The sequence below is a fragment of the Cydia strobilella genome, chromosome 12 (assembly GCF_947568885.1).
Source record: "Cydia strobilella chromosome 12, ilCydStro3.1, whole genome shotgun sequence".
NCBI classification, from domain to species: domain Eukaryota; kingdom Metazoa; phylum Arthropoda; class Insecta; order Lepidoptera; family Tortricidae; genus Cydia; species Cydia strobilella.
The window spans coordinates 17828850-17844760 of record NC_086052.1 but is presented as its reverse complement, the minus strand read 5'-3'; the positions used below and the strand labels follow the sequence as shown (position 1 = coordinate 17844760).

The 15911-nt window shown below is 42.5% G+C and overlaps 1 protein-coding gene across 6 annotated transcripts in view; it reads left to right on the top strand.

Moving 5' to 3' along the window:
* LOC134746285 (mucin-2-like) overlaps positions 1-15911 on the top strand; it is a 114883-nt gene that overhangs the window by 51324 nt on the left and 47648 nt on the right. For 5 of the 6 annotated variants that reach the window (XM_063680640.1, XM_063680639.1, XM_063680644.1 and 2 more), the window contains exons 4-8: positions 943-1065; positions 1705-8681; positions 8769-9939; positions 13793-14010; positions 14641-14920. In XM_063680640.1, the coding sequence (XP_063536710.1) occupies positions 943-1065; positions 1705-8681; positions 8769-9939; positions 13793-14010; positions 14641-14920 (8769 nt within the window). The remainder of the gene's footprint in view (positions 1-942; positions 1066-1704; positions 8682-8768; positions 9940-13792; positions 14011-14640; positions 14921-15911) is intronic. The other variant, XM_063680641.1, reaches the window with a different exon arrangement.

The window sequence follows — 15911 nt, the reverse complement described above, 5'->3', positions numbered from 1 at the left end:
TTCAAATTTTGTTAATCGCACACTTAATTTGAAATATTTTAAAACATGTGAAAGTAGTTAGACATTTCAATAATTTGTATGTAGACTTGTAGAGTAGTTATTTTGCATGACGCCTCGCCGCTTCATGTGTAGAGGGCAGAGGCACTGCACACGTTACAGCTTGCTGAAGTTATTTTTAGTTGTAGATTAGAAAGCATACACTTGGTGAGTAATTAAGATCATTTAAATCACTTACCGAGCATTTTATTTATCACCGCATTTGCATATACAGCGGTTAATCTGAAATAATTCAACAACAGCTAAAGTGAAAACTACGTGTTTCATTACCGTGACTCATATTTAGTGTAATTTATTTTTAACATTGTAAATTACAAAAAAAGGAGTACCTAGGTTACTGCTACATATTACAGTATAAAACATAGTCGCTTTCCGCTGTCTGTCCGTCCGACTGTCCCTATGAATGCCTAGATTTTTAAAACTACGCAACGGATTTTGATGCGTTTTTTTTTAATAGATTCAAGAGGAAGGTTTTTATGTATAATTTGTAAAGGTTTTGTGTAAATTACTTGAACTACCCGTGCGAAGCCAGGGCGGGTCGCTAGTATAAAATAAATTAAAATTGAGTTGAAAAGTGGCTAATCTATTATATAGTACTTAGTCTGCACATCAATATGTAATAGGTTGATAATCCGGCCGTTGTAAATGCAAATGGGAAATGTAGTTAGTCAGCGTGGTGTCCATCGATCCCTTTTGCTTGTCTATTTTAAGTTTGAGATGAACATGCATCTCTGAAAAAAACTATATTACTTCTAGCCTAGCATATAAGCTAGATACACTACGACAAGTAGGTTTCATTTATGTATCGTATTTATCTGTTTATAGGGATCTATCCCTATATGTGTAGCGAACTGTGCACAGTTAGAGCGGTTATGGATTCCCCAGGTTGTGAGTTCGGAGCCCCCCGGAGCCACGGGCGCTCCTTCGCCGACCAGAGCTTCCAGTCCATCAAGAGCAAGGAGGTCCGCGACGCGGGGTCACCGCCCAAGGACTTCTACTCCGGCCAAGGTGCAGCCCACAGATTAGCTAGATGGAGCAAGATGGTTCACGGTCACCACACATACAAGGCTCCCTTTCTGATTTGGTTTGAGAGCGGAATGGCTCATTCATACTAATGTAGGAGAGAGAGAGAGGAATGGTTAGAAGTCAGCAACCGTTTCAGTTGTGTCCGTTTACGACCTGTACTTGTGTATATTACAAATACTTAGCTATAATCAATAAAGTTTGAGAAGTAAACGTGGGTTATTGTTAATACAATCCTAAAATGATATTAAGCAATTCTAAAGGATTGTACCAAGGACAAGCTTACTTATCGCTACTTGTTATATTTCTAAAAATGCTTGGAAGGCTACCGACCAAAACTCGACTTCCTAGCTGTAACTTTCAGAAGTATTAAAATAGTAACTTTAAGTTAACGAAATACTGGTGGAATGCTTCGGTTTGATGCATTTGAGTGGTATGCTTGACTCCAGAAAAGAGCGTCTATATGTGTGGTGACCGCGAGTCTTCATAAACGCTTCACAATGCGGTGTCTGTGGGAGGTCAATGACCCAACCTAACCTAACCAGTAACCAACTAATGCTTCGTTAACTGGTGACAGACCGCCAACAGCCACCACAAGTTCTACAGAATCTTCTCTCTTTTCAGATCTCAAGGAGCTCTCGAATGCCGGATGGAACGTGGAGTCAGAAAACAGAACGACAGACGACGGCCACACGCATGTCAAGTCCATCAACGCCAACATAGAAGGACGATACGATGTCGACGGTGGGAAGGGACAATTCGCAGCCGTCGATCAGCATCGACAAGCCGTGACGGAATACCACGACGACAATTCCAGTTTGAAAAAAAACGAGAGCAGCTCCAACACCGCCGCGCAAGAGCAGGTAGTGCGGCAGACTGACGACGGCTCACATTTCTCTTCTTCATCAACCAAGACTTCGAGCTCCTCTTCAAAATTTCAACAGGTCTCAACGAAACAAGAATCAGTGCCATATGTTACCAACGATGATTATAAGTCGACTCGACAAAACGATGAGATTACAAAAGTCACAAGGACAAGCGATTTTGAACAGAATTTGAGAAGTCACGACGGCGATCTGGTGTCCAGGAAGATTGACTATCCGGATAGCAACACGACGGTGATAATAGAGACGCGGGAACTACCTGATGGGACGCGCGTCACCAGCACGCGGCGAGAGTACCGCGCTCCTGCCGTCTCCACCACGCGCTCCGACCACTCCTCCACCCAAACCAAGAGCGAGAACAAATCCTCCTACACATCCAAACATGACGTGAAAGAAACTTCAAAAAAAACTAGCGAAGATTTTGACAAAAGGACCACCAACATTGTCGATTCTCAAAGAAACATTGACGACTACGATTTCAAGCGAAATTTACGTAGCGATTACTCGACCATGACGCAAAAGGACGAACATGTCGAAACATCTCGACAAAAAATAAATCAGCAGCGTTATGAGAATGTTGACAGTACCGATCGGCGCGAAGTGACCTCTCAAGATACTCGACGTGCCTTCAACACGAACGTGGACGCCACAGATAGGAAAGTCCTGACAACTTCTCATGATACAAGGCGTGATTATGAAACAACTATTGACAAGACCGATCGGCGCGACATTAACGCTTCCCAAGATACTCAACGTGTCACCGATGAAAGAAAGGTAGATGACATCACAACTAACGGAAAAAGAACTCATCATGTAACGAAAGATAAGAAAGTAGAAGAAGTGGTCGAGAGGAAAGTTAGTTCTGATCAATATCAGACGACGTATCAGTCTGAATTCACGCAGAAGAAGATAAGCCAAGACCTGAGCCCAACGCACCAATCGTGGGCAAGCACGTTACGCGGTGACTCTCCTTCTCCCTTGCGACCCACCACCAGAGCCTCTTCGCCGGGCAGCAGGACTTTCCAATCTAGCACTTCCTCACTGAGAAGTAGCGTCAGCCCAGACAAGACCTACAGAAAGCCTTCAAGCCGCTGCGGTAGCCCTAGCAAAGTAGACAGGTACTCACCATCTCGTACCGTATCTGACAGATACTCCAGCACCCATTCCACTCATTCAGTGACGGAGACCAAAACGAACAGATTCACCAGCCCAGACCGGAAACCACCGCAGCATACATCCCCAAGGCATAGCGCGAGTCCCGACCGTAAGCCATCTGACAGCTACCGCAAAAGACCGAGTGCCAGCCCTGAAAAGCGACCGCATGACGCCACATTCAGGCCTAGTATGAGTCCTGAAAGAAAACCGAGTCACAGATCTAGTCCAAGCCCTACAGATGGCCCCCGCTACACTAGTCCGTCTAGATCTTTACATAGAGAAGGATCTCCGACTAAGCCAAACAGTCAAAAACCTTATCAGCCCTCTGAAACTGATTCTAGTCCAAAAACACCTTTTGACCATCCTTCCCACGTCCCGTCCTCGAGACCCAGTCAAAGCCCTGACCGCAAGCCAGGGTACCAAATACCTTACTCGTCAACCCGGCCGAGCGCGGAGAAATCCCCGAACGACACAACTCCTACTAGGACAAGTGTGAGCCCCGACAAGAAGCCCGGCTACATGAGACCAACAGCCAGTAGACCGACTTCAGATTCGACCCCTACGAGACATGCGCCTTGTGAAAGTCCGGAGCGTAAACCGTTTGAACATACCAGGACTACGAGCAGCGTTAATGCAGATCACTATAAATTCATTGACGAGGAAACTAAAATGTACACACGCACTGACAAAACCAATATAGACTACTCGAGGACCTCTCCTAATAAACCAGTACATGGAAAGAGCCCTTCGCCAGTCAGGACGGTTCCAGGAGAAGATACTCCAGATCACTGCCGCCCTGAATCTCCATCCCGCTCCACATTGCGCACGGGCTCTCGCTCGCCCTCTCCTCCTAAGGGCCCAGTGAAATTCCACGATCAAGTAGATAAGACCAAGTTTGTGTCAACTCACACTACTACTAGTGATGACTATTCAGTTGATAAAACTACTAAGACTGTTCGCAGTGATAAAGATACTCCAACATCGCCGAAACGCAACACTCCGATGAGAGAGCCCTCACCTTCTAAATATGGCACTTACGATAAAACTACTCCTGTAAGAGAGCCTTTATCTTCCAAATATGGAACGTACGACAAGAAAACACGGCGTTCCGATGAGCTGGAAGAAACCACAATCAATACAAACACTACAAACATTCAATATGACACTCTGACGAGGAGTGACACATCAACCAAAAAAACTAGTGAGTTTTATAAACCCGAAACATCAAAAGTAACACGTAAAAATGAAAATGATGCAGCAACAACGCCTCAAAGGAATACCCCAATAAGAGAGCCGTCACCTTCTAAGTTTGGAACATACGAGAAGAAAACCCGCCGTTCTGAAGAAATAGACGATGTCAAACATGTCACAAAGGAAACCAGAGAAGACAAATATGATTCATTGACTCGTAAAAATGAAAATGATACATCAACAACGCCTCAAAGGAATACCCCAATAAGAGAGCCGTCACCTTCTAAGTTTGGAACATACGAGAAGATAACCCGCCGTTCTGAAAAAATAGACGATGTCAAACATGTCACAAAGGAAACCAGAGAAGACAAATATGATTCATTGACTCGCCGGGAAAAAACTACTTCAAGAAAAAGTCCCGAAATGCCCAGTTCACCGACTAGAAAATATCCTAGGGAAAATATTTCCCCGTCGAAATCACCTTCTAAAGATAACAAGTACAAACACACCACTGATTTCATCACAACCGAAAGAACAACAGAGGAAATAAATACGAAAACCACTGTGAAAGACCGCCCGCGTCAACTGGTCACCCCATCCACCAGCCCGACTAGGAAGCCGAAGACGGTCGAAAAAGAACCATCTACTGGCCAGAGTTCCCCTACAACATCTGTTAGTGGCTTCGTATATTTCAGCTCTCCACCACTGCAACACACTATAGTCACAGATCTCGATGATGCTGAAAGTTACTATGAAACTATAACAACAGATGAAACCACAACTACATATAAAAGGCCCAAAAATCTTCCTCTGGAAAGGTCTATATCTCCGTCCAAGATTCCTTGTCGATCACCATCACCTGATAAGAAAACTTCTCCTATTAAGGAAGTCCTTCCTAGAAAAAGTTCTTTGAAAAAACCTTCGGCAGGTACAAATCAAACATCGCCCACTGAAAAACCGCCCTCGACTTTCAGCGTTTCACCTACAGTGGAAATAAAGGATGTGCCGGCACATAAAATTGTAACAAAAGATTATTCAGATAAACCCGATGCAAGTCCTCCAGCTAGAGTAAAACCACCTTTTGAAAGAAGGGAGACTTATGAAGAAAGATGTCGCAAGATTCTCGGCATGATGGAAGACACCAACAAAACTACTTCTGAAGTAACAGTTACTTCCGATAAAACATCTTATCTAAAGGAGCCCGAATCTAACCGTAGCTCTCCTAGCGTATCGCCATGTCTTAGCCCGGACCCGAGGGAAGGATCCCCACTGAGACAAAATGTTTACAGACATGAAGTAACGGAAACTAAGAAAAAATTGGCTGACTTCATTTCCCAAGAAAAGGACGACCTAACCAAAACTACTGAGGTACGTCGTGAAAAGACTCCTGTAAGTGATAGAAAGTCAAAAACGCCATCGAGGGAAAGTTCCCCAACTAAACTGCAAGATATCATTTCTGTTAGCACAGCTGATGATAGAACAACTACTACAAATATGAAAAAGACCGTGGAACGTGTCGATTCAGAAATGTTCGAAAACAAATTGCAATCTGCAAGGTCTTTACTTTCCCCTGTACGTAAAACTCCAGGTTCACAGCGACCTTCCGATTCGCCAAACAGGCTTGATTCTCCGTCAAAAATACCTCAACAACCCAAGTCTCGAACTACTTCGCCAGTCAAAAAAATAACTTCTATGACTGAGACCAACACCGATTTCATTACGTCTGAGAGAGAGCAAGAAGTATTAGACAGAGTGCAAAATTCTCTCAGAAAACTGTCCCCGGAACGTAACTCACGATCGCCGAGCCGAGAAAAGAGTCCAGGCAAAATTACAACCAGCCTACACGATCTTGATATAACTACTGAAAATCTGGAAACATGTAATTCAGTCATTGAAGAAGTAAAGATGACAAAACAGCAAAATGTTATAAAAGACAAAGTAATGCAGAAGAAAACTGAAGTTGAAATTAAAGAGAAAACTAAAGAACAATCACCAAAAGGACCAAAGGAAACCGGAAAGCCTGCATCACGAAATGTGTCTCCTACCAAGAAACCATCGTCAGCACCGACAACTCCAAAAGCAGAGAAGAGTCCAGAAACGCCGCTTAAGGCTAGAAGTACGTCTCCGAGAAAACCCGTAAGTTCTGTTGAGCGCCCTCAATCACCTCAAGTTCCTAAAGGAGGAAAGGCCGCACCTGCTCAGTTGACTAGGAAACCAACGCCTACGGCAATCAACATAAAAACGGAGTCATCCGAATTAAAGAAGAGTGGGGTTACAAAACAGACTAACACTGGTAAAACATCTCCTACTAAAATTCATCGTATAATTCCGTCGCCTACAAGAGTACCTGAACCGGATACTAGGAGAACTCCGGCTCACAAAAATGACCTTAACAAGGAAAACGTCAGCCCTAGAAAAACTGATGCTAAAGTTACACGAACTGCCAGTGATATGTCTATCAAAGCGAAAAAGCCATCGCCTCAGCGAATGAAATCCAAACCAGAGATACAAGTAAGTGATATGTCAACCAAGACAACTAGACAGACTGTTACAACGAAGACACAAAAGTCTACAATCAAAGAACCCCAAATGAAGCTTGCTCCGAAGCCCAAGTCAGCAACGGCGTTAAACATGGCAACAGATGACGATGACGTGCTCATCGATGTCGAGCAAGCCAAGTCATCACGAGAGAATTCTCCTGATCGCATCTGTCCGACCCCAGTTAGTTTTATGGATGACGTCCAGACACCCAGACTTCCTGATGAAGTTAGTGAACCAGACGATGAATTCCGTCGAAGAACTCATCACACTATTCACGAAACTGAGTCGCTTGTGGATGATATTATTGAAATATCCGAAGATGAGGAACTGTTCGTGAAGAGAACGCAAGATAACATAGTCGAAGCCGACGATTGCCTTTTGAGTGTTACTGATAAAGTTTCTAAATTTACAAATAAAATTGATACTGTTACCAAGCCCAAGGAAGCAGCAAAACACTTTAAAGATACAGAAAAGCGAGTTCACTCTGATTTTATCGAAGAAAACTTGAAATCTGACGAATGCTTGCTATCGGTTTCAGAGAAAGTAAATAAATTTGCTAAAGGCCCAAGGGATACGCGAGATAAGAGTCCGGCGCGCCGTGTCACCGATGAATATGATGTAAACACTGTTTATCAAGATGATTACACGAAATTGAGTGTCAATGACAAAGCTCATCTCTTTGTAGAGACTGCTGAAAATGTAAAATCGCCGAAAACAAAACCAACTCAAAAAATTGAGCGCCCTGATCTTAAAAATGTTGATGAATCTTTGAAGAGTGACGACTGTTTACTGAGCGTATCTGACAAGGTCAATAAGTTCGTTAAAACAGCTGAACAATTTTTGAATGAGTCACATAGCACCGAAGAAAAAGAAAGGAAGATCAAAGAGCAACACGAAGAAATTATGAAGAAAATTGTTGAGTGTGTAGATGAAGAGACTGATATAAAAGACACTAAAACTGTCACAAAACAAGACTCAACAGATATACGTTTACATTCCCGAGATCAAAGGCAGGGATCATTCTCAAAGGAAACTACTTCATCCCACGCCAAAACTAAGGACTACTCCAGTCCTAATGTCAAACCGGTTGAAAGAATACCTGCAGTAAAAATAACAACTCTACGCAGTAGCGAAGCTGTGAAGAAGGCTAAAGCACTATTTGAAAATATAGCGACAACTCAGAAAACCAAGGATACTGTTGATACCAAGACTACAAAGACAGCAAAGCTAACAGATATTGGTGTCATAAAAAAATCGCCGAAAACTGATTCGACCATAGTTCTTCATCCATCTCTTGATGACGGTTTCCCAACAGACGTAAACGATGTTCCTGACGCTCCTACTGAGACGGATACGACGGATCGTCCTTCAAGCGGATCATTGACTCGGCCGCAACGCCATGGTCATATTTCCGATGACAAGCCGAGAGACAGCCCAGCTCGTCTCGCCCCCCATTCACCGCAAGTCGCTCGCACAAAATCACCAATGCGACATACAATCGAAACTGCCACTACTACGAGGACAGTTATTTCCAGGCATCCGACATCACAAAGGCCCGAATCTCCAAAACCTCCTCAGCCAGAAGTGGAAAAACCGCATGAGAAGGTCCCTGGTTACCTGAGGCCTACCAAGACTAGTCAGATCCGAGATGAGACCAAAGTGGAGGAAATGGAAGTGAGCAGCCGCCGCGGAAGCGGCAAGTTTGGCGTGGAGCTGCGACGCACCAGCATCGAGCGCAGCACCGTCAGCAGCGAGCGGCGCCGGTCCAGCCTCGACCACCACCAGCCCTGCATCGAGGACGTCTTCGACCTCGACCTGTTGGAACAAATGGTCAGTAAGCACGCCATATGCATACTTCTCATTTTTATCTGTATATCCGTTGCCAGCCTAATCTTACACTAACTTTATCCCTTTCAGTTGGAAAAGGTCGTGGGTTACGAGCAGAGGCGACGTATCAGAGCTCAGATAAGAGTCGCTAAGAAGAGGATGGAGACCGAGCACGTAACGGATACTAACACGTTAACTAAAACTACGAAGCATACGTTTGTGAGTACTCCGAAGAACAGATCCCCTGAACGGCAGACCAAGCCCAAATCTCCAGAACAGCGCTTGAGACCAGCTTCGCCTGAACACCACTTGAGGAACAAAACTCCGGAGCTGCAAAGAGTGAGATCTCCTGAGCGGAAACCCAAGTCAACACCAGTCAAGACAGTCTCCCCAGAACGTCACATAAAAACGGCGACACAGAAAACCGTATCCCCCGATCGCAATCATTCCAAGGAGCATACGAAGCCTATTTTGAACGGACATGCCAAGGAACCTACTAGGGTCCTACAGGATACACACCTGAGGCGACACAGCCCTGAGAAGCCAGCTCTTAAATCCACTCCAGTGAAAACCAGGAGCCCAGTCCGCCAGCGTAGTCCAGACAAAAAGATGCGATCACTATCACCGAGCAAAACGGCTTCACCCAAACCGAAGCCTAACCGCTTCAATGAATACGCTTCGGCTTACATGAAAAAGGTTGGTCTCAATGAGAATGACAAGCTGAAGTTCTCAGAGGTGAGCAACAAAAAAACTGTCGAACAAGAAAACCAAAAGAACTTATCGCAATCTCAGAAATTCGAAAGTAAAGTTACTACAAAATCGTACGAGCGTAAAACGTCTAACGACACCATTGAAATGCACTTGAACGGTAAAAGGTCGCCTTCACCTAAGCGGAAATCTCCAAGCCCTGTCGAAAGAATGCATCAGCGCTCGCCGAGTCCCGAATGGAAGATTCCAAGAGAAACAACCAAAAAGGAAACTATTATTAAGACAACGATTGAGGTGGACAGGAAACCAAAACAAGAAGAGAAACCATCCTGGGTGACGAATCGTAACTTAAAGAAGACTACATCAGAGACGAGGAAGTTCAGCAGCAAGAGGATAGAGAGTGAGAAGGTGCGGCGTGCGCCGAGCCCGTCCAAGGCCATCGCCAAGCCGCTGGACGTGATCACGTCGAGCTACGGGCCGGGGCCCCTCGACGCCGACGGACGGCCGCTCTTCGGCATCAAGGCGCTGAGGAATGGCGCCTCAAATTATCAAGGTAGGCATTATATGGTGCCTTTAATTTGCATTGAACTTTTTACACTTTAGGTTTGGCAATCTGTACTCATTACATAAATATAGATAAATACTTCAATCATTATTTATTTGTCATCGCAATGACCAAAAAAAAACGTTTTTTTCTAAAAAAAAGTGGGGCAATGTTCTTTTCGAAAATATCAATTTTCTAAAGCAAAGCGTTTTAAATAAGTACCTTTACTTTATAATATACCAACCATTCCCTTTTGTTAACGATAACATAAGAAATAATCTTCTCATTCTGAGAACCTTGTAAAAGCAACTTCCCTATTCGATAAAACTACCTTAATGTACCCTAATAGCATTAATTTTTTATAAACACAAAATTTGCATCAAAGACCAAAACCGAAAACGAATAATTAGCGGTCACATCACACATGACAATAATGAACATGCGTGACCTCATTACTAAGATCGGTGACAATTCCATCGTCGACACTGTTAACTGACCATTCTAAACCATATTGCAATGCCTTAAGGTCTTCCAATAGTCCAAGAGAGTTGCTGTTAGTAATAATTAATAACTGTTCGCTTGATTCACGATCACTCACTACTCACTACGCATATATTTATTCAGCTGGGTAGTATTGTCGTTGCATCAGCATATACAATTCAAATCTTTAAACTAACCAGCGTAACATGAGCTCTAGGACCTTTTTTTTTAATCAGGGGTAAATGCATTTACGCATCTCGCTCCCCGGGCAATGGGGAAGCCCATTGGGAAGGGGGGTGGTATGTGGGACTCGCTCCTCCCAAGGCTCCCTCTGTTAGTCAGAGAGAGAGGAGGAGAATAACCACTAAAATCCCCTGCGGCGTTTCCGTCACCTGCCGTTGACGGGAGGCGCCATGTGATCGCTAGCATTCTAACCACGACCCCTTCCCAAGCTCTAGGACCTACAAGAGCTGGTGGACTTGACTTTTATCATTCTTCAGTAGAAAAAAGAACTCAATTTAGTTTTACGATACTCTATTTGGCTGTTAAAGCTCGAAATTCAGTGTTTTGAATCGATTGTCCTTTTTCGAGGTTTCAAAAGGATTTACGGATTCGAACTATCTCCGCGATCATGACCCAGGCCATGACGCAGGGGACTCACGTCTCACTCGTGTGTTTCTGAATCTTTAATAAGGTCTTTAGTTTCTACAGAGCAAATTTACATTCAAAAAGAAAAACACGAGGACTCCAAAAACTGTACATAATCGTTCTTATCGTACATTTTATATTTGTTGGCTATTACCAGGCCGGTCAACTCGCTAAGCAATCATCAACAACCATCCGTCACGTCTCAACATCTTATTCATCGGCACGTTTCAAAAGTAAGCCTCTATCACAAAAGATTACAGCATTACTTGCAAGCCATAGTTTTTCTCGCGTTCTGAAACTTCACTTTCTCTTGCAACTGTTGCAATGTTTCAGACCTTAGCGCCGGCCATTCGCGCGTTTTACTTGGTTTGTGAACGTGGTATCGTGGTAGTGCTGTGGCTACTGTTTAGTTATTCGGCGGTCGTGCTACAGTTGTGTCTTTCACTGTTGGCCTGTATATTATTTATTGTTACGCGTGGTAAAGCTTGTGCTATGTTTTCCGTTTCGCCGTGAATTGTAGTTTCGATTCGTAAGGTATAGGTAAATGTTTTGAAGTTATTGTTTCGTTTTCTACGATTTATTTAATTAACTCAGTGAGGTAATTATTTTAATTTTTTTATAACTTAAAAATTCACCATACAAATTCGTTTTTAGTTTTACCCACTAGACTACTGAGGTTCATTTTATGTAGTTAGTACAAATGGACCAACAGGTGTTCCGAGTCTCACTGGTAAATAATGTCAGAGTTTAGAATATTTACTCTTTGTTTAGATAACCCTAGATCGTATTTGTTAGTTACCATCATCCATCAGCCTTTGGCTCAAAAATAAGTTTACAATTATTTTTTATTAATAATTTTCTTACTTAGATACACGTCATTTTACAAAATGACATTAAAAATTAAAACTACAATCATTTAACTGACACAAAACAATAGTTATTTAAGTAGTAAAATACATTTATTTTGCACCCGTGTGTAACACAAAACTTTTCCCCTCACTATAGCGAGGAAAGTGCAACATCCACAGGCGTTAGATCATCTTCATAAACTGGAATCACTCATTTTTTTACGATATTATAACAAAAATCTGTACTTTTACGTGAGAAGTTTTTAAGTAAAATTTTTGTTGACAATGTTAACATTTCTGACGTATGAAATGTCAATGATGCGTTTTGAAATTGCATCGACTTAACTTGTGCGTTCAGAATTATATTTAACATAATTATTAAAAAACAAACGTTTATTATTATATGGAATTTTAAGGTTTATGACCTAAAATCATTAAATAAAGCTAAATCTGGTATTTTTTATTAAATTCTCAAACCATTTATTTAATGATAATTAATATCGAACGAACCATTATTATGAGCGTTTTACGTTTTATTATCTGTCAAGCTACTTAAACACGCTCCATCCAAGGTCAAATTACTTTCCCCACTAGTGGATAAAATGCGTTTTTCCTCGCTTGTTTTAAAGGATAAAAGACAACTTTCCGAGCTAGTGAGGGGAAAAATATTATCTTCAAAATTCTAATACTTAGAACACACACACACACACACACATACACAGACGCAAAGCTTTGTTAAAATTATCAACAATATACACCTCGAAAAATTCGTCAACATATTTTTGGGCCTTCCTGTAAATATACAGACAAGGGAAGTTAATGAAATTCTTAGAAATCCGCATTAAATTACGGATAACGAGTTAAATTTCTTCGTTCCAAATGATAACGGCAACAATCTATGCTAAGGATCCGTTCGCTCTAACCTCCTGCACCTTCAGTGATAGAACGGAGAAGTACAGACACGGAGACCGCCTACAAACTGTTATACAAATTGGCGTAATTTTTAATGGCGTAATGTATGTTTTCTTTATAAAACAATAAATATAAAAATTCTTTTTGTTTAGCCATTTACATTGGACATTGGACATGTCATACCATTAGTATTGACAACCAAATTATCTTGAACCCTAAATGGGCCAACAATTAAAGTCCGTGACCGAACTTACCTAAATAATAAAATATCTGTGCAGTAAATCCCGCTAGTATGATTGTGTAAGGGGCATTAACTTGTCAATGACGCACACTGTTCCTTCGTTGTCTATTTAAGATAAGATCTACACGGCTTAAGTGCTTCTTCGAATACCTATATTGAAACAGTAGTGACTGGCTATCCAAACAAAACTCGTCAATCGATAGATTAAGCCTTAGGTATTGGTGAAATAGCAAATTCATTTTAAGGTTCTCAATTATACATACATATAAGGATAAGGGATAAGGCTCATAAGGTATTAAATATAAGGATAAAGACAAAATTAGGTATCTACTTACTGCAAAGTTGTTTACCCAAGCTGTTATTGCTACTACTTCTACTTCCATTTTAACATCTGTTTTTAATAGTTATACCTATACAGTCGGTGTCCCAGTATAAGTATCCACTTTTCAATATAGCTAGTATGGCGACATGGGTAGTTAAGTTGAGGCGCTTACTGTACCTAAATATATATATATATATATATATATATATATATATATATATATATATAATTAAAACCTCTTGTGCAATGTAGCTAACTCACAGGCGTTTTTCTTTATTCCTCGTCGCTCAAATTTTAATCTTACAGCTCGTCTGAAAGTTACAGTACCTACATACAGTATCCTATAAGTTCTTGCAACTCCAGCTTTGTCACATGCGCGTAACCGACCCTAATGTTGTTATTACTTCGCAGTAAAAGGCACGGTCGTCCGCCAAGAGTTCCACTCACGCAACGGCGGCGCGCCGGAAGGCGAAGTCAGCGTAACGGCGTACGCATCAGACCCAGCGGCACTAGAGTCACTTCTGAGGGCTCAGGGCGAGCCCCCTTCAAGGCTACACGGCTTGGCGGCCATTACTACCACGAGGAGATTCGGAGGCAACACTGGATCGACCTATAGCGAGGCACATACGGTGAGTGACAAACGGTGGCGCTAGAGTCCTACGTGCGCAGAACGAGCCGCCTTGAAGACTTGACGGCCATAACTACCACGAGGACGTTCGGGGCGACAGCGAAGCAAGCCACATACGGTGAGCGACAGTTACGGTCGGACCAGCCGCTCTGGACAAGGCGATCCTCCTTCAAAGCTACACATGCTGGGGGCTATATCTACCACGAGGTTAGGGGGCGAGCCACATAAGGTGAGTGACAGTTACAGTCGGATCCAGCGCCGCTTTTCTTTCTTTCGACGCCTACACACTATATGGTGAGCCTCAGGCTGGTATTCAAAAACTTTGCGCGTACTTTATGGCCTCAATATATTCAGTGGTCCGTGCCCAAATAAGAACAGACCTACAATCTCATTTTGACAGTAGGCTATGTTATATGTACGAGTCTGTCTAGGAGTGATACATAAAAAGGATGCTTGCAAACGATGTCCGCGAAGTAATTTTTAAAACAGTAGGTATTATAGTCTTTTTAACTAGTAAGTAGCCTCATAAATAGTTTCAACCTCTCTGTATCTAAGTTATAAACCCAAGCCTCACTTGTACGGCTTCCATACTTTAATATGCATAACTACGAGTATTCGTTTCTTTTTACAGAAAGAAGAGCGAGCAACCTTAGAACAGTTTACTCACAGCGACCGACGCGAGTCAGACACATTGGGAGGCGTCAGTATCACTGACGTCACCGAGGTCAGAAAGGACCAGAAACAGAAGATTGGAAGGATGGAGAAGACCGACAGCCAGCGGAGAATTGTGGATAAGAGTGAGAAGGTCGACCGAGTGGAGAAGACTGAGAAGACGGGAAGGAGGGAGGATAGGAAGACCGTCCGGCAGAGCTCCGTGAAATCGCTCACGGAGAAGTACATAAAGAGTGCATGTAAGTTAATTAAGGCTTTTATTTTATTTTTATGACACGGGTACACTTATCCCGCTTAGCTATTCTGCAGTCAGCTTTCGTTATTAAAGAATGGTAGATATTTTTCATACGTAGTCTGTACACAACGCGAACAGAAGTTTTTTAAGAACAGAATCTGACTGTACCCACGTATTTTATAGATAACATTTAAAAACTGCAATAAATTCTACCAAGCCGATTTCTTTTGCGGGTTTTTCCGAACATGGACAAGATATCGAGTACTAACACTTTCGCACTTTATTCAGTGGTAATAAAAACCAAAATTGTATACATATTTAAAACATTGACCATATACGGAACGGAGCTCACCAAAACGAAACGCACGTAAGTATATTGCGTGCCAACCGCAAATTATTGATTTCGTAATCAACTTTCTGTCTAACCAATCTATTCACAAATCATTTGTCTCTAATGTAAGCTCGTTCTTATTCTATCTCGACTACAAGTTTAGTAAGATTCGTAGTAACTTTTTGAGGCGTCCATTCCACTCGACAATTGACACCGGAGGGCCTACCGCGAACACCGAAGCTCGCAAATTGCGGGCATCTTTTTCTGTGACTTTAATTACGCCTTAATGGGAGTAAAAGAGCAAGTTACCCGCAATTTGCGAACTTCTGTGTTCGCGGTAAGCCCTCTGACGCTCTACCATCGGATGGCTTGGTCACTTTTTCTTTAGTATAGGTAAGCATATTGTATACGCGATTTCGAAGGACCAGCGGGAGCGCAGCCCGAAGATAAAGAGGGGCTATGGCTAAGAATGAATCTATGAATTAATGGGGCCGACCTTACCTGCTCAGTGAAATTCTGTCCGGTTGCGGCGGCCGCCGTTATATTATTCTAATTTAGTGGTTCGTGTTTGCTTCTGATTTCTTCTCACAGTTCTCACCTTCACACTCACGTTTATCGCTCTATTAAAATTACTTAAATCTTCACGAAGGAAAAAGGCGTCCAT